This window comes from Myotis myotis, unplaced genomic scaffold (genome assembly GCF_014108235.1).
Source record: "Myotis myotis isolate mMyoMyo1 unplaced genomic scaffold, mMyoMyo1.p scaffold_m19_p_18, whole genome shotgun sequence".
Lineage (NCBI taxonomy): Eukaryota > Metazoa > Chordata > Mammalia > Chiroptera > Vespertilionidae > Myotis > Myotis myotis.
This window is the reverse complement of record NW_023416322.1, coordinates 35,226,786-35,246,770: the sequence shown is the minus strand read 5'-3', so window position 1 is coordinate 35,246,770 and position 19,985 is coordinate 35,226,786. Positions and strand designations below refer to the sequence as shown.

Genomic DNA, 19,985 nt, shown 5'->3' with positions numbered 1-19,985 from the left:
GGAACAACTAGAAACTGCAACCTTGTTTTAAAAAATTAAATATGATTATTTAGAGAATACAATACCACAGAAACAGCACTTTTTCTTTAAGAATCATATTGAAGGGTAGTTAACTATGTGCAAAAATAATAGTAGTTGTGGTAATCATAGTAATAAAATGAGGGGAGGACACCAGTTGAAATACTGGAAGCCAGGAACCAGGAAGGCTGTGAATTTAACCCTTTCGTGTGTCAGTATTTCTACATAGAAAATTAACAGGCTTTCAGATTGCACAAATCTTTTTTTATAGGTTTATATACATCTTTCACTGTGATTTAAAACATAGTAAATGCCTACATTTTTCAGACCAGGAGCAGACATGCATTTCGTTAAGACTGAAATTTAGGCCACACTTGAAAGGGAATATTGCAGTGGCACTTAGAAAATTATTTCTGTGCCTTCCCACATACAAATTTGGTGAATTTAAAAGAACAGCACTTTTCATTTTAAAGATCACTTGCTAGAAAAGGGCTCAACTTAATTTGTACATTTTGTAGTTTGATTATAACAAATATATCCAATGGATTTATTTTTGAGGATAATTTTGTTTCTCCGATACAATAAAAAATATATATAAAAGACCACAAAGGCAAACACAAGGAACTAAGACTGAAGAAATGCTACACATGCATTTTGACCAAGTAAAAGAAACCGTTATATCCCAGAGTAACATGTTGAAATCTGAAATGTCTATGTAAACTGAGGCATATAAATTTTTTTCTTAAAAAAGTACCTTCAATTTTTTTACTCAAACACCTACTTTTAAAAAAATATGCAACTTTCCCCAATTTTTAAAATAAAATGCCACAATATATTGTCATTAGCTCCAGCATACATTTACTTTTCTTAATTTTTAAAAGACAGACTGGGTGATATGCATACAAACTTTCCTAGAAAGTCCCCATCCAGGAGAGGGTTATGGCGTGCTGAGGCAGCAGACGTAAGTAAAGCAGTGTTATTGCTTTATCAGGGAGGAGATGACTGTGAGGAGGAGAACATCTAGGTCCAATGCATGATCAAACTGTGATGCACCTTGAAAACCGTGGCTCGCCTTCAGATTACTAATCCAGAAGGTGAGTGAAGAGCCTCATTGTTTCAATTAGGAGAGAGGGGGTAGATTTCATAAAGCTACTCACTGATCTAATGCTGATTATGCAAATAAGCAGTGCTAACAAGAAGTGAGATTTTCATACTTCATTTGTTATGTGTGAGTGGAAGTAGGTAAGGGACTTAAAAGGTAAAGGGTGCCTGGCCAGTGTTGCTCAGTGGTTTGAGCATCAACTCATGAGCCAAGAGGTCACCGATACCTGCCCAGGTTGCAGGCTCGATCCCCAGTAGGGGGCGTGCAAGAGGCAGCCAATAGATTATTCGCTCTCATCATTGGTATTTCTCTCTCCTTCCCTCTCCCTTCTTTCCTTTCTTTCTACAAAATCAATAAAAACTTTTTTTTTAAAGGTAAAGGGAGAGGGAGCCACAGCATCTACTCCCATTTTGGATACTGAGAGGCTGTTTAGTAACATATGGTAGGCCATAATCCAAGGGCATAGTCAGAAGACCTAAATCTTTTAACTTATTAACACTAATCACTAATAATTAATTACATGGCAGGATACCTGCTGAGGTAATTGATAAATCTACAAATTGCACACTATAAACCTTTTGCTTCTATTTAAAAACATTGTTTCTTTGGATTAATGAAAAATTTTAAAAACTGTTACAACAAAAAGTGAGAATTAACTGACTTTAAATTTTATTTAAAATTCCCTCATATAAGAAACAGAGTCAGAAAGTACCTTGTTGATTCCTGGCTCCAATGCCGCATCACTTCTCTGCGGCCGTGACTTGATATTTCTGTCCAGAGCATGACCCACAATCTAACGGTCTGGAACACACACGGGCTTCGCCTTAGAAAGCAATTCCTTCAGTGAATCAGCTCAGCTCAGCGTTAAAATACCCAAATGTAGGCCAGCGGAGCAGACTAAGGAACACTTTATTCTTGGTGTTCTCATAGCAGATAGGAACTGAAATGTGGCGAAAACTTTGCAAACCTTTAAGGAAACATTAACATCTCCAAATCTAAAATACTGCCTTTCAAGGAAGAATACAAATGTGAGAGTATAAAAACAAACAGGAACTGATATACAATGTTTGTCTTTTTAAAACATAATAGGAAATCATGTAAGATTTCTGAATATCAAGTTAATACTTTTGAACAGTTCTATCAGTGCACAGATCAGCTTAGTAACAGTGATCAGTGCGCAAAAAGAGCTTTAAATGAAATCTAAAGTGAACAACTTCATTTAATGGCGGTTTACGGACAGCTATTAACGAATGGTACTTCCTCAGCAGCATGAATTATCTTGTTAGCAGAAATGGAGCCTATTAAATGTTGACAATAAAGTGGCTTTTTAAGAACCAAAGAACCAATCTTAAAATAAAACAAAGGGGATAAACCCCATCTAACATGGTAATATCTTTAAGAGAACACATTATCTTTTAAGGCCCCAAGTATTGAGAAATAAATATTTACTTAAAATTTTGTTTCTTCTGCCATTGGTAGAAAGTATTTATGACTTACTATCTAATAATAGTGAAAGAGAGCAAACAAAACACATTAGACAAAATGAAGCTATACGGCTAACTCTCCAGTTTTCAAAAATGTGCCCTTAGGTATGTCTCCTGATAATGAAATCACAAATATTATAGGAAAGAGGTGAATAAGCACAGATAAAAGCATTTTTTAAACAATATTCTCCCTCTTATCAGAAAACTCTTCTTTAAAATTTGAGCAAGATGAGTTTGAAATATGTTTTTTAAATTTACAACAAAACTGAAAGAGAAGCCAAAAGGAAGTTAGAGAATGAAATAAGTCAATAGCAATGACAAAATCAATACCATTAGAAGGCTTGAATCATATTCATGTTTACCCCCACCACTTGTTAAGAAAAGAACAACAGCCCAAAGGAGTTTGCATAATAATTTCTTTAAAGCACTTTATTTTATTCAATATGCACTAAAAAATATTTACCTCTTAGACAATTATGTCAAATAATTTTTCTGAGAAACCTGTCTGAACTGCTTCAGCTGGATTTTTTAAAAGGCAAACGATTTGCCACAAATCTGATATCTGAAAATATCTAATGGAGAGTCTTCTATTTTGGTCACTTTGTATTCTAATGTGTCCATACAAAAGTAGGACTAAAATTTTTAATCCAACAAAAGAGAAGCCTGTATACAGTCTAGACACACATCTTGGACATGAGCATCACAAATGAAGAGAAGAAAAATGAGACAGAGCCAAGATGGTGTGTGTATCTGCCTCGGGTGCTGAAATCAGGATTAAAGGTGGGTTACTCCAGGAACCATTCAAGTGGGGATTGGCTCATTTTCAGGATTTACTTACAAGTCTCTTCTCTGTCCTTTAGGCCCCAGTCCATGCAATGTCCCACTTGGTGGACAGATGAGTAATCTAACCCCACCGGGTTTATTTCAATATTTTGATATTTTAATAATAAGCTGCTTCTGAAGATTTTCTGAGAAGTCTGTTCTCTATTAAAATAAGATAGAACCTCAAAATATGAATGTGAACATTAGAAATAGACAGCATATATTACAAATCCATTCTTGATAGGAACATTAGTAAGAATACACATTAGCTTAAAAAACAGGCTCAGCAAATGTTGCCGATCTGCCAGAAGTTTTAGTTCACTATTTACAAATAAGACAAAGTGAAATACAGAAAATGTTACACATTTGGTAGCTGACAGATTACCGTTTGCCAATAGTGGTCTATCGGAAACTGACATGAAGGAAGACGGGTCAGAGCCAGCTATCCCCTCCTCAATCCAATCTAAATACACAAAAACTAGGCCAATATTCAACATTCTGCCTTTCATGGGAATAACTAGGAGCCGATGATTTGGTTGAGAGATGCAATTTGTGGACATGTTTTCTGGGAATGATTACTATAATTACATGATCTCCTACTGAACAGTTACCATATTTATTTCAGTAGACCATTAAAGTTGATTAAATAATGATCAATGGTCATGTTCCCTAGACTCCAAGTATGAACAAAAAAAAAACTGTTGAGTTCTTTAAACCAATATAAAAACTAAGGCCCAACAGCATCAAAATGAGAAAAAATGTAAGTGTATGATTCAATGCACATCTGTATTGACATCAAAAATGTCAACTTTGACTAGAAAACAAGCCAGTGTGTGTGTGTGAAGGGAGAGGCATCAGAATTGTTTAATAGCTGTACGCTGTGGTCCACAGAGACAATTTATCAAGTGACATGACCCGCAAGTATTTATTTACTTATACATCCAGCATCCTGCACCAGTCAATACCACATAATCCACATCTGCCGATTCTAACAGTCAAAACTCTTCAGTAACAGAAATCTTCAAAGTATTTCACTTTTATTTTTACTTTTAATGGTGCAGAGTTGTCTCCCCTTCTTGACAAGAATGTGGTTTCTGTCCATTGTTTCAGTCTAATACTGTGTGAAAGCTATCAGTTTCTTCAAGGAGGTGCCCCCACTGTAGGCAGAATTTTCCAGCAACACTTAAAAGTGTTTTCGCTCTCTTTTTAAACAATTGGTTTAAGTTCGTGTCTTTTTACTTTATATGTATTGGTCTGTCGTCTGACTTTAGGCGTTTTCTGCGGGGTTGTATAAAGTCTTCATCAGAGTCCTCAGTTACCTCACCATCATCCTCTTCCTGCTCAAACTCTGGCAAAGGTGCGAAGGTCCTGTCTGAGTAGATCTCTGTGAGTTTATCTTCAAAGTACAACGCAACTGCTTTCCCTGCCTGAGCTACTTCTGAATCAGCCTGCAAGCAAAAGATAGGACATTCACCTATTGGTAATGCATATTCCTTCACCAAGTGTGCATGGTCTGAAAAGCTTACCTTCAAATTAATCTCTTGTGTTTCTGCATAAACTTGAACAACTCTCATCATCTAAAAAGGATACCAGAGTCAAAAAAAAAAAAGGGAAATTATAAATCCTTTCTAAAATTATAAAACTGCACAGGACTGGCGACAAGAGTCAGCCATACTAGGGATGTCAGATTATAAGTGCGATGACCAGATTATAAGTGCTTCCTAAAGGTTTACAGAACATGGAACCACTTTCTTTACAAAGCTCTAAGACTGAAGCTACCGTGAAACCTCAATAATTGTCTCAAATTCTGAATTACTGGGGTCAACCTAAATAGAAATTGGTCAGAATATATCAATCTATTTAAGAGAACATATCTGTAAGATGAATAATGTAAGAAATGTTGCTTTTAAAAATCTGCCAAACTTTCAACAAACCACTTAATCAGAATACCATCTATATGACAATTAGTTAATCATAAATTACTTAACTATTACTAAAGCAGAAAAAAATGGGCCTTCTCCCTGGCAAATGCTAGCTATAGTTCATGAAAGCACATTTATTTAAAATAACCTAAGTGCATTAGAAAACAAGACAAAACCTTGGGACTGTATTAATTTTAGTTTTACTGTTCTCTGTGGCATACTGCTATTGAGGTGACTAGACTTTTCACCTAGTAAACTTTTTAAAATTTTTTACAGTCATCTAGATGCTTCCAGAAGCAGCTATGAGTAAATTTTAAATGATTCAACGTGATTTATTTTAGTAATAGTCACATGGCACCCAATTTTTACCAGTAATTAAGATGAGGCTTTAGTAATAAAGTAATCCTTTTTAAAGATTTTATGAATTCTCATCCAATTCCATTTTCTCCTGTAATAATGAAAAATTTCCTTAACAATAGGCAACTTGACTTTTCCCAAAGATAACCAAAATTATTTCCTTAAGGGAGGTATGTGTGTGTGTGTATCACATTTCTTTACAAGATATGGATAACAAATCCTTAGCCTCATAAAAATACAAAGCCAAAATTAATGAAAGTCACATTGCTGAGATCCAAAAACTCAACATTATAGACTCTGGGCTACTGTTCAAAACGAGCCACCAGAGTTGTTGCTGATTTTAAGGTCCTACATTTATATGGTCAATAATAAAATCAAAGGACCCTGTTATAAATGTCTTTCTTCAATGTACTCAATGTACCCAAAATTTAGGCTTTTATAACAGTTTCCCACAAAACATACTTAACTAGAGACTACTTTCTATACTTAACTCCTCAACTTGTTCAGGAAGGGATATTTAATAACATTCCTGATTTATTATGTTTAAGTATACACTTCAAATCATACACAGTAAACTTTCTTTTTTGGAGCTGTAGATGACAATTTTACTCTTGACAGAATTGAAGCAGAAAAAGTAATTTTAAATCAAATTAGAAAAATCACTTGGCAGGAAAAGCAAAATCCAAACAATAAAACCAACAAACAAATAAAAACTAATAATCCCAGACTACAGTTTGGAAGCTAACATACTTCATTAAACCTTTCACAGTTCTTGAAGATCAAACGGACGTCAGCCACAAAGTCATCTGGGACTTGGTAGTGTTGGGAATGTTTTTTCTGCAGCTTCTTTTTCACGGTAGATAAATCCATTGGTTTCTTTATAATTTTATAGTAGTTTGGTATCTAAAAGAGCAAATAAATATGGCTAGATAAGGGTTCTCCCAAATGCCAAACTGTTTTTAATTTGAAAATCCATAGCATCTTAATTTTAGGGGGAAAATATATTGACTAATGAGTCAGCTACTTGAAAATTTGGGGTATAGTGAATGTACTATTTATCTTTGGCCCCAATTTTATCATGAAAATCAAATCATGTTCAGAATATGTGGCAGGATCCATGTTATGAAGGCCCCTAAGTTCTATCTTTAAGAAGTAAATTTGAAAAGAAAGCAAATAGCAAGGATAACCAGTCACTAATGTAAAGATACAGGTAGCTCATCAGAATTTTATGATTCCTGAAGAGGTTATTTTTAAATAGGAAAGGGAAAATGGTTACAAAAGGTATTATTATTATTAGAACATGATATCTTTTAGAGGACTTAACTTTTTATCACAAAGTACTGTGGACATAGCAACAGAGGAAGAAAGATTGGAATACCGCCGCTCCTCCCCCCACCCCCCCCGCCAAAAATAATGTTTAACCACTCAGTGATCATGCTGGGAAGTTCTGGCCCCGGACTCTTGGCCAAAAATTTGTATCCTCGGGAAATAACTAAACATAGAGAAGCTTTTTCAATAGTTCATGAAAAATAATTTGAAAGTCACTTTCTCATGAACTTAAAGACAAGACAGACCTGCTAATATCAGATGATTACTATTTGCACAAAACATATTCCTTGTGTCTAGACCAGTGGTTCTCAACCTTCCTAATGCCGCGACCCTTTAATACAGTTCCTCATGTTGTGGTGACCCCCAACCATAAAATTATTTTCGTTGCTACTTCATAACTGTAATTTTGCTACTGTTATGAATCGTAATGTAAATATCTGATATGCAGGATGTATTTTCATTGTTACAAATCAAACATAATTAAAGTATAGTGATTAATCACAAAAACAATATGTAATTATATATGTGTTTTCCGATGGTCTTAGGCGACCACTGTGAAAGGGTCATTCGACCCCCAAAGGAATCGCAACCCACAGGTTGAGAACTGCAGGTCTAGACCTTCTGTGCTGTAAAATTCATTTCTGAAGCTATTCAGTACACAAATCTACTATTCAATATTGTATAGCACATCTGGTATTCAGTAACATCTTAATTCAACAAATGTTGGCTAACAAATAAAAGATGTATAGCATAGTCTCAGACCATTTATGATGCACTAAGCACCTCTTATGTTCCTTTTGCTATGGGACGTCAGAGGCAATGATTTATTCCTTACTAAAGTCCCCTTTAAGTTAAAGAATATTGACTTGCAAAATTTTCCCAATCTTTTCTTAATCTTGACTTTTCATAAAAGAGGGCTTATAAAGGCAGAGCCAGTATAAAAGATTAAATTTTACACGTTTATTCAAATACATAGATTGTTTTCTCCCCGACCTACAGAACCTAGAATCGTAGAACTAGAATCTTAGAAATAATTTAGTCCAATACTCCCACTGCACAGTTTAAAGAGTAAAGGCAAGAATATATGTAATTTTCCCAGTTATAAGGATGGCTAATGGCAGAACTGAGAGAAGTTGTCTCCTGACTCCTAGGTTCAAGATTATTTCCATTATACCTATTACCCCTTACCTTAAAGGTAACAGAGGACATGGAAATTAAATTCACTACATTTCCATCAGCGCAACAAAATCTTTAAAAACAAACTCCAATTTTAACTAGTGGAACTCATATCCACTTGGCCCTACTAAAATTTCTGATTAATAAGAAATATTTAAAGTGCTACTAGGTATGATGCTAAAACATTTACCCAGGTTACCATAGACTATATATCCCTTGAAAGAACCCAATGAGGGATGAAATGGTATTAGAAAACTTGAGCCTTGGAGAGGTTGAGGAGAGTCTTCAAGAAGCTGGAGTTTTAACAGAGGAGTCTTCACCAGGGTGGTACTAAGGAAAACAACTCACCGAAGCAGGAACTGGCTCCTGGAATTCAATACTTAACTCATGACAATAGAGGTAAAGCAGAAGACGTTCACATTTCTGGCCGAAAAAAAAGAAAAGGTAAGAAATCCCTTAAGTTTTTTTTGCCTAATAAGATCTTCTTGAGAATAAGGAGTTTATCATTATAAAGTACTAGAGGTCCAGTGCACAAGATTCGTGCACTCGGGGAGGTCCCTCAGCCCAGCCTGCACCCTCTCGCCGTCGGGAGCCCTCGCAGGGAGCGGCTGTGAGCCAGGCTTCTGGGCTTCTGGCTGAGCGGCACTCCTCCTGTGGAAGTGCACTGACCACCAGGGGGCAGCTCCTGTACTGAGCGTCTGCCCCCTGGTGGTCAGTGTGCATCATGTCATAGTGACCGGTCATTCAGCCGTTCAATCCATTTGCACATTACCCGTTTATTATATAGTATTACTACTACTAGCTCTCCAACTAAACTTACACCCAAAGAAAACCGCTTCGTTTCCCGTTTAGTTTTGAAACTATCTTCTGTTCTACTTTAAATGCACTTATCAAAGACAGAGTGCTTTTGTTCTTATCTGATAACAAAGGTAATTTATCTACTATTAATGCAACTATTTATACACATGGAAGGAGTCAGAAAAGCAACATATAGCATTTTGTACAATAATTTATAGATTACCTAGTAATCTATAAATTATTGCTGTTGCTACTCGTGTTGTAACCCCCTGTGGCAGGCCAGACATGTTTTTAATTCCTTTCTTGAAATTATTCCACTCAGGTTCAAAATTAAATAAAAACTATCTGTATCTTCTCAACCCAACTCTAGAATATTTTTAAAAAACCAGAAATAAACTGACATGCATTTTACCTTTAGTTTTCATTTGCTTAAATTTCTTTTAAGTTTGTACATTCTAAACACATACCTTCTCTTCATAGATAGTGGAGGGGGGATTTTGTGAAGTATATACATCAGATTAGAGCCAAACATAATTAACCACAGAACTATGTGAAAGGTATTTTTCTATGAAGATCAGACTATGGACTACATGAGCAGAAATCCGACTGAAGTGAGGAAGAGGATTTTGATTCCATTTTTAATACAATGGGAAGCTGTTCAAGGATGTTAAGCAAGGGAGTGATAGCCCTGTTTACATTTTTAAAAAGAACGTTATGAACAGTACAGAAAATGGACTGTAAGGGGGCAGGAGTAGAATCAGAGGGAGTCCAGTGAAGAGATTATTACAGTAGTGCAGATGACAGGCTATGATGGCTATCTCATAAAGTAATCATTAGGGGAAGTAAGAACATAATATTATAAAGTCACTCCTGATTCTTTTATTTCTCTCAGATTTCTGGCTTGAGCAACAGAGATAATGGTAATACACTGGGGGAGAAGTACAGTTTTTATGTTGTTATTTATTGCTTTTGCTTTTTGAAGAAGAGAATTAAAAATGAAGATTTTGGTTGAGGCATGTTCAGTATGAGAAAACTGGATATGAGTCTAAAGCTGAGGCTAGCGATAAAGATTTCAGAAGTCATCAATATATCATCAGATGGAAAGATTAAAAAATGAAAGTGTATCAGGTTACATGTATATCACACTTAAAAAATGTAGAGCCAGACAACTACAGAATCCCTAATAATACACCAACTGATTTCACACTTACCCTTTGGTCCACAGGGCTTAATCCCTGTGCAGTTTTCCCCTTCTTACTATGTTGCAAATTGTCGCAATCATATTCAACTTCTGGTTTCCCAATATCTCTGCAAAATGTGCATATCCAGTCCCCACTAAAGAGGAAAACAGACAATTAGTCCATAGAATGACAACAAAACCCACTCTAGGGAAGCTAATTCCCTAGAGGTTAAGACTCTAGAGGTGGTTTGTTTTCTCTCGTTTCTATTTTCTTTTCATAAAGTGAAATTGTATGGTAAAACTTTCCCCAAATTTTCCCAGTCATTCTTCAACTGATTACCTTCTGGAAGGCAATATAAAACCAGTATCTTGGCATTCAATAGGCCTTCTCATAGTACAAAGCTGATGAGCAGTATGCAGCGTAAGACCAATTCTCAGACACCAGTAATCACAATGATCCCGTATTAACAAACAAGAAAGAGTACAGGACATGGGATTCCTCAGGTGTCCTGTACTGTTTTGGCATGTATTAAACATGACAAAAATAAAACAACTATTTGTTCATAGCCAGTCAAAAGCCTAGACTCACATGCATACACACACGCATACGAACACACACACACACACAGACACCCTTACAAACACAAGCACATGCACATATACACCTTAGTTTTCAAGTCTGCTCAGTCTATCAAACCATAAACTCCAGTGAGTCATGCACGTTCACTCTCCTCATCCCTTACACACATACGTAAAGTCTACATCTCGAGACTATACTACTGTGTGCCAACAGCTTCGATTCCCCCAAAGCCTCTGCCTTTGATGGAAGGCATTCAGTGGCAAAATTCTAATGTTCCAGCAGATGTTACTATTCAAAGACAAGAAAAATATGAAAAGCCTTCATTTCAAGGCCAAAACGCCAATACTTTTCTCTTCTAAAAGAGTAAAGAAAAAGAAGGCCCTTATGGCATCTTTGGCAAATGACTATGCCTCCTAAGATTTAGGTAAGAATACAATTCTTCAGAAAAATATTCTGACAGTTTTTATATCCACCAGTGTTCTAAGCCAAAAGGTTGAATTTTTCACATTCAGCTAAAATCACTGTTTCTCAGAAATCTGAGAGGAAATGTAAGCTTGTTATGTATAGACAGGAAAGGTGAGTTTCCCCAAGAACACCGGTTTACTTTCCTTTAAAAGAAACCCAGGTAAGGGCTGGGGAAGAGGACAGACAGAAAGAAGTATGACTCAGCTTATGATCTCTGAAATCAACTGAAGCTGAAACTGTGTGAACATAAAATGTTAAAGAAAAAGAGCTCTTCTAAAACCAACTACCACTTGTAGATGTAGATGATCCCTAAAAATCTGTGAGCAGCCCAAAGTAATCAAGTTAACTAGTTCCCTACAGAGTTACAGCTAGACTACGTTGTCACCCGCCCAGCACATCTATTCCATTGCATGAACTGGCCTCTCAGCTTGCCTTGGGTGCTCAATGACAGCTGTTTTATACTTGAAACTAGATTTAGCCGACACGGGGTCCAAGGACAATGCTCTTTATCTTATCCCCAAATCATTTCCTTTTAAATAAGTAATTCAGTAATTGTCTATTCAAAGTTAATGACTAAAAGACATTTCACCTAGATCCAAAGAAAAGCCTGAGAAGTCTGCACACAGTGCTTCAGGCAGGCAGAGCCAATTAACTACTTCCAGTGGTCAAGAGAAAGCTGTTTCTAAAATATTCACAACACTGAAGTGTTTTCACAAGGAGTTTTTTCTTTAAAATGTCTTCTGAGAGCTTTCAGACATTAAAAAAGTTTGGGTAAAATTTAATATAGTTGTCATAAAACTAAATAGCATTCAGAAATAAAATAATTGTAGAACCTATTAAAATTTATGGCAATAGCCCGGCTGGTTTGGCTCAGTGAATTGAGCATCGTCCCATGCACCAAGAGGTCACTGGTTCGATCCCCAGTCAGGGCACATGCCTGGGATGCAGGCTCAATCCCCAGTAGGGGGCGTCAGGAGGTAGCTGATTGATGTTTCTCTCTCCCTCTCAAATTAAAACATATATTTTTTTTAAAATGATGGCAATAGATCTTAAAAATTAACTTGAAGAGGAAATCTGCCCTTGCCCCTTATAATTAAGAGTTTTATCTAATTTGTTTACATTAAATATAAACTGAAGGCCAGGAAATAATCTACACTTTATCATTAATGCGGCAGCACTTACATCTTGGACAGTTTATTGTTCAACTATTAGTTTCTCTAGAAGGTAATACCAAAGGAACAGGCCCGTTTTACTATATATGCAATGGTTAAGAAGGCCCCCTGCCCTAACTTTCTGGTGGGTTTGTTTGTTTGTTTATAAAAGTAAACATCATCAAAAAATCAATTATTTCACTGGTACCTTGGAAAGCTAAGAAGTGTTGGAACATGACAAGTTAGATGAAAGACCTTTGGACATTTTTCACAGCACAAGAGATCCCCTCCATTTTGGCAGACAGCACACCAATCTTCATTTGGGTCATCATCTTTGCTGTTGCCATCTCCTCCCATCCTTGCCGACCTGTGCATGAGGCTTCGAATTGAAGACTTTCCATTAACAAGGCTGCTGAGCCCTGACTGTTTGCAGCTCTCATTCGTATCTGTAGGCTCAGTTTTCACATGGTTTTCCACTCCTGGTAATGCATCCAACTCACTCTCTAGATGCAGGTTGGTTGAGAGAGGTGGTGTCAAACTACTCTCAGGACTGCTCAACTAAAACAAAACAAGGACAACCTCTTGAAGAATCATTTAATCCATTATTGTTAGCTGTGTGTGTGTGTAACCTTATGTTAACATGTATACAGATATACTGACCTAACTTAAAATTACTTTGGAAATCATATTAGTGACATAAAGAAATGAAATTAACCCCAAATTTATTTAGGCATGTTAATTTGTGATTTTAGGGAGCAGTCTCCGAAATATTGGTTCACGCAGATAGTAAGGAAATTAATTTAACAGCTAAGCACACTGACTGGGAAGTGAGCATAGGGTTATACTTTTCCTAAAGAGAGTTGATGTTGGTGTGTTATTTTTCACTCAAGAATCTACTGCAAAGCTTTTGAGGAGCATTCTTCTGCCCACTTATTCTACAAATGTAGGAAGATCATGACAATATAAAAAAGAATCTTTTAACCTGTTTTGGAGGTACTTTCCAGATTAAGTTCTGGATAAAGAGGTGATACTGCTCCAAACCCATGGCTAAATGTGCTGCTCTCTAAACCTACATACAGTGCATTCAATATATAGCTCGAGCTAAAATTTCTATGTGCCAACCACACAGAAGCCCAGGCAGGAAGAAAAAAACCAAGATAGAAATTTCTAAACAAAGAGACTTGTGCCTTCTTTCATCCTATATTATAAATTCTATAAAGTGTCCCATCTGGGAACTCTAAAATGGGTAATAATTCATAAGCTAAAGGCAATCTTCCCCCATCACAAAACTCTTTGATTGTTAACTTCTTTCATGTCAGCAGCCTTAATTCTGAATGTACAGGTCCAGGCAAATAGCCAAGGGTCATTTGTGGCCTGAGATGATTAAAAAATTCAGAATAAGATAGAATCTGACTTAAAATCATGGCAAAAAATACGACCAATTAAAAATAAAAAGATAATTTTAAATGAATCTTTAGTATGATTCTTTTCTGATCAGTTACAGCTAACATTTAGAGACACTGAGTTGGAAAAAGAGATAATTGGCTAGTACCGGCACAGAAATGCAAGCGTTAAATACATGTTCACGGCAGAACTGTTCAGTCTAGCACACGCGGAGAGGGAAGGGTCCCGGCAGATCCCAGTGGGCTTTACCATGCAGGCACTCCTCCTGCCGTCCTCTGTCTTCTCTTGCTTCACGGCTCCTGAAAAGCTACATATTTCGTCTTCGGTCCCAGGTTCTTGCTTGACCTTCACTTGATCAGACTTGAAACTAAGACTTGTCTTCTCAGCAGTTCTTCCTGATGACCCACAGCTAATAAAAAAACAAGAAAGGCCACATATGTTTGACTGTGTGGTGTGTATAAAAATAATGTTCATTAATGTGAAAGCAACAGACAATTAATTTTAAGATAAGATACTTCATAATGTTGTTAAGAGGAGTGTGGTATAAACTTAGCTTCCAATTCTTAAAAATGTAAATCAAACTTTCAGAAGATCTTAAAAACACATGTTATGTTCTGAGGCACTTACAATACACCAGGTAAGAAGTCTAGTAAACAATCATTTTCCCTTCTCTCTATAAAAGTAGTTTTAACTCTTCTCTACCCCCAAACATCTGAAGAAAATAACATCAACAGTGGTTCATGAAGCCTTCTCAAAGGAATTGCTAGTTTAGTTTTTATGGGCAGGGAATTGGGAAAAGAGGATAACAAATAGTAAACAACCTAGCCGGAACCGGTTTGGCTCAGTGGATAGAGCGTCGGCTTGCGGACTGAAGGGTCCCAGGTTCGATTCCGGTCAAGGGCATGTACCTGGGTTGCGGGCACATCCCCAGTGGGAGGTGTGCAGGAGGCAGCTGATCGATGTTCCTCTCTCATCGATGTTTCTAACTCTCTATCTCTCTCCCTTCCTCTCTGTAAAAAAATCAATAAAATATATTAAAAAAAAAAAAAAAAACAACCTAGAATGTCCTTATTTGAAATCAATGTAATGACACAAGACTAATCAGTTATACCTAGAACACAAAGCAAAACCACTGGCAAGAGATGTGAATAACTGATGTGTATTACTTCTAAGAATGGACACCTTTTTTTTTCACTCAATTTATTCTTTTCTTCTAAAAGTACTGATTATTAAAGTATAATTAAAAAGTCAAGCAAGCCGAAACCGGTTTGGCTCAGTGGATAGAGCGTCGGCCTGCAGACTGAAAGGTCCCAGGTTCGATTCCGGTCAAGGGCATGTACCTGGGTTTCCGGCACATCCCCAGTAGGAGATGTGTAGGAGGCAGCTGATCGATGTTTCTCTCTCATCGATGTTTCTAACTCTCTATCTCTCTCCCTTCTTCTCTGTAAAAAATCAATAAAATATATTTAAAAAAATATATTTAAAAAAAAAGGTCAAGCAAGTGTTTGAAAGGACCAATCTTCAAAATGCATGTGCACTCATGCATACAAAAGAATCCTATAACGTAAATCTTTCTTGCATTATATTATACTAAATTATTTAAACTAAACAGTAAAAGTCAACATTATTGTATTTTATCTTAAAACACATTCTCTCCCACCACCCCCATTTTCTTAGTTCTGTCCACCAAAAAGGCATAAAAAACAATAATTCAGTAGTAATGAGTATCCCTAGTTCCTAGAAGACTGTCTCCAAGCACCATTTCTCACTAACATGACCAGATTTCTTAGAGAAATGGCTGATTCCAGTTCTGAAGCAGGTAATGTACAAGATGAATCTGGACAATCATTTTATAATAACAAACAAGGAAGCCTTCAGAGGATGCTGGGGTCAGACTTTAAAAAGCTCTGATAGGCCAAAGATAAAAAACTTTAAGCATCAATAAAATAACATCTACAATGGTTTGGATCATATAAAATATATTTAAGTATATGAGTTCATAAAGTTAAAAATAATAAAACCATTGGTCACTGTTGAAGGGTGCTGGGAAATCAACTCAATAGGTAAATAGAACGAATCTATTCACTCAGCTTTTCCCATAACCAAATAGTTGATGGCAGAAAGTGTCTGTTTACAGAATTGTTTAATAAACAAAGAAGGAATAATACAATAATTCAAATGCATCATTTTTCAACCAGTAAAAAAAAAGTTAGGCAATGATCATTAATGATCCCTTTCACAAAACAAATAAAACCCAACCAGACATTCTGTGACCCTTATGGGAATACACAGCACCACTACCCTTTCCCCCAAATCAAACCTGAATCCAATCAAACCTCCTGATCTAAATACAATATAGAGAAAAAACAGCAGGAAGTGTATTTAAATGACAAAATGGATGGAATGCTATAGGAAAAACAATACACCTCCTCACATACATTGATTCTGACTTCAACATATATATCGGTGGCAATGTAAAGGTATTTATGGGAAATTTTAAAAGCTATTTATGGGGAAATCTGAACATTTAACTGTATCTCTAGTAATATTAAAGAATTATCCATTACATTTTTTCTAGGTGTGATAATAGTTCTGTGGTTATAAAATTTTTAAATCCTTGTATTTTAAGTGATATATTCTGAAACAGTCACAAGTAAATAGGATATCTGAGATTTGTTTCAAAATAATCCAGACCAAGAGGGAATGAACAGAGAATTAAGATTGGCCATAACTTGGTGATTATTGAAGCTAGATTGTAAGTATGTAAGAGTTCACTGTAATATTCATTTTTTAAAGTATATATTTGAAATAATTCTTAATAAAAAATTGTACCTATTAATAATGTAATACTCACCTGCCTCTGCTGCCAGTACTAGACGTACTAGGGGGTCTCACAGGAGTGTGAGAATTGGATAAACCTGCAAATAAGTCAAAATGAATATTAATGCAGGTATGAATATTCAGAATTCTACCTACTAGTTACAGATTCCAAGATCATCATAATACAATTTAGCTGCCCTGGCCAGATAGCTCAGTTGGTTAGAGCATTGACTGATAAACCAAGGTTGTGGGTATGATAAGTAGGACAACAAATCAATCTCTCCCTCTGTTCCTCCCTCCCTTCCTCTATCTAAAATCAACACATAATTTTTTTTTAATTTCCTGAAAATCAGACCCAGGCTTAGCCCTGAAGTCAGGTGTGGCATTTGTAATCATTGGCAGACCTCAACCAGTTTCTCTCAGATGAGCACCATCCCCAGAGCCTCACAGCAACACGATCGGATCAATGAAAACTGACCAAGAGAAAGCTATTTGCCGTCTTTCCCTACGTTATCTGATAAATATACTACTTATATTCCTATTATTTATTCTTTTTTTTTTCAGAGTTCTAGAATAATTATATTAAACCTCAAAAATTAGATGACTCAAAAAATCTATTAATGATGCATCTCATGCAAAACCCACATTTAAATTTGAACTATTCTTTCTCTAGAAATAATGAGGTAATCTGTTTTAGTAAGAAAAAAATAACATCTAATTTATACCAGAAAAATATATCCCATAACTACTCTGCACCATAAATCTGGGGGGAGTTGCTTCAATCATTCTCTTGGTAAGGTCAATAAACACCTGGGTTTCGGAAGAGAGCTACATCTCATGGACTTGATTGGTCACTTTTTAACAGTTTCCAATAAATTTAAGTTTTTGTTTTAAAATTACCATTTGAAAATTCACTTGCCTTTCCTCAACTCTTTTTTTAAAACAATTTTTCCACTTTTCATTATTTTACCAAGTGTTTTGAACTTGGGTTGAAACCAAAGAATTCTTCAGCTGATGATCTATATCATAAAATATAAGACATAGAAAGTAAATGGAACTACAGGTCCAGCAATGAACATGAATAAAGCCGGGGAGAGGGGCACACTGGAGTTCTGAACAGTGTGCACTACGATAGAAACTCCTACGACTTCAGTTAGCTGAAGAATGCCTAAAGTATTTGAAGAAAAATAGAGCAGTCAGAAAAAACATATATGTTATGAGGTTGTTACTTTGGTGCGTCAACTTGGCTAGAATACAATACCAATTGTCCAAACACCAGTCTAAATGTTATTATGAAGGTATTTTAAGATGTGATTAACACCTAAATCAGTAGATTTAGAGTAAAAAAGATCAACTTCCATAATGTGTTTGGGCCTCATCCAATGAGTTGAAAACCTTAAAAGACTGAGATCAACCTGGCTGGAGATCCTGGCTAGAACCTGGCTAGAGAACCTGGCTAGGCTGCTGATCAACTGGAAAAAAAAAGACTGAGATCACCAGAGGAAGAAAGAATTTTGCCTCCACACTCAAGGCTACATCAGCTCTTCCCTGGGTCTCCAGCATGGCAACCAACCTGCAGACTTCGGACTTGCCAGCCCCAACAATCACATGAGCTATTCCTTAACATCCCTCTCTCTTTCCCTTCCCACCCGCGCACAAATCTCCTATTGATTCTATTTTTCTGAAGAACCCAAATGCATATACTGAGAGAGAATTTTTGTTAAGGTGTTAAAGAAATGAGGCAGTACCTCAGTTGGTTTTACCTGATGATCCTGGAGATAGGGCAGAGGGACCTGGAGAGGGATTCATGGTACTTGTAGGCTGTGGGGGTAGGTGGCTGCCTGAGATGTATCTACTTAGTAGATTATCTAAACTACTTGAACCAGCATCTTCCAACTAAAGAGAAAAACAAAAAAGATAAATTTGCTTTGATTAAACAGAGATGTTATTCATTTAATTAATATAACCACTTACGCTCAGTTTCCTAATAAATAGATTAGCCTGCATTTAAGTCGGCTTAACTATTGCTTCCTTAGGCTCCCTGAGGCTCCATACAGTATAAAGTTGATGTGAATAAAGCCATAATAATATGCAACAAACACCTGGCAGGTCAGGACAGACCCAGCGATCCACTAAGCTCTTTACGTTCTGCTATGAAAACAGGACTGACACACTGACATGTCTGCCTTTACTCAAAACTGATGCAGGACCCTGTTTTCCAACATCCTTGTCCCGTCTTCCTCCCTTTATTTCAACAAACATAGCTCCCCCAAAACCATTCAAGATCACTTTTTGAAAACTGAACACATATATTTATTACTTGCTGTCCTTTCCTCTCAAAAACCATACTGATTTTCATGACAATAAAACAGAAAAACTTGGCATTGAAGCAGAAACTGTGAAAGAAACTATACATACAAAAACCAAGGTAGAATTGGACTGACAGAAAACTAATCAGAATAAAGCAGCTCAAAACATATCAGAGGCAAGGGAGGACTCTTCTAAAAGTAAATAGATTCAACACCCATTAATGAAAAAAAACAAAACTATCAACCAAGTGGGTATAGAGAAAACATACCTCAACATAATAAAGAACATAAGTCGTAAGTCCAGAGCTACATCATACTTAACAGTGAAAAGCTAAGCTTTTCCTTTAAGATCAGGAAAAGACAAGGAAGACCACTCTTGCCACTTTTATTCAACCTAGTATTGGAAGTCCTAGCAAGAGCAATTAAGAAAGAAAAAGAAATAAAAGGCATCTAATTTGGATAGGAAGAAGTAAAACTGTCATTATTTGCAGATGACATGATATTATATAGAAAACCTAAAGATTCTACCAAATATCCAAAGTGGCCCTTGCATTTATTTTCTGCTCTGTTACATAGTTAATGCTACCCCATCTGCTTCCTGTATAGCTTCCCATGTTTCCTTTTCCTATACCATAGAAACTATAGGATAGGAGAAAAAGTGGTTCTTCCAGAGATAATACGTTGTTTCCCTTTCTATTTTTGGTTCATATAGTTAACTATGTCTTACTGTGGCTGGGCTTTTGTGTAACACCTCTAATTCCTTTTAAACACAAGTGACAATAACAAGTATTGGCAAGAACGTGGAGAAACTGAAATCCTCACACACTGCTGCTGAGAATGTAAATGGTGCAGCTACGCGAAAAACAGCTTGGAGAGTGGCTGCTAATGGGTACAGAGTTTCTTTCGGGGCAGTGGTCGGCAAACTGTGGCTCGCGAGCCACATGCGGCTCTTTGGCCCCTTGAGTGTGGCTCTTCCACAAAATACCGACTTCTGCACATGGGCCACAAAGTTTCAATTGCACTGTACGTGCACGCCTGCACGTGGTATTTTGTGGAAGAGCCACACTC

General features: G+C 36.5%; 1 protein-coding gene across 5 annotated transcripts in view; it reads right to left on the bottom strand.

The window, feature by feature from the left end:
- Nucleotides 1–267: 267 nt before the first annotated feature.
- TRIM33 (tripartite motif containing 33) overlaps nucleotides 268–19,985 on the bottom strand; it is a 64,873-nt gene continuing 45,155 nt past the window's right edge. Inside the window, exons 12-21 of one of the 5 annotated variants that reach the window (XR_004973188.1) lie at nucleotides 18,372–18,504; nucleotides 16,643–16,706; nucleotides 14,038–14,197; nucleotides 12,593–12,942; nucleotides 10,220–10,343; nucleotides 8,559–8,633; nucleotides 6,456–6,608; nucleotides 4,953–5,003; nucleotides 3,443–4,874; nucleotides 268–1,921 (exon numbers count right to left, since the gene is read on the bottom strand). Coding sequence is in view for 4 of the 5 variants with exons in the window: in XM_036342333.1 (XP_036198226.1) it covers nucleotides 4,662–4,874; nucleotides 4,953–5,003; nucleotides 6,456–6,608; nucleotides 8,559–8,633; nucleotides 10,220–10,343; nucleotides 12,593–12,942; nucleotides 14,038–14,197; nucleotides 16,643–16,706; nucleotides 18,372–18,504 (1,323 nt within the window). In the remaining variant the exon portion in view is untranslated. Of the gene's footprint in view, nucleotides 4,875–4,952; nucleotides 5,017–6,455; nucleotides 6,609–8,558; nucleotides 8,634–10,219; nucleotides 10,344–12,592; nucleotides 12,943–14,037; nucleotides 14,198–16,642; nucleotides 16,707–18,371; nucleotides 18,505–19,985 lie in introns of all 5 variants that reach the window. The other 4 variants (XM_036342333.1, XM_036342336.1, XM_036342334.1 and 1 more) reach the window with 4 other exon arrangements.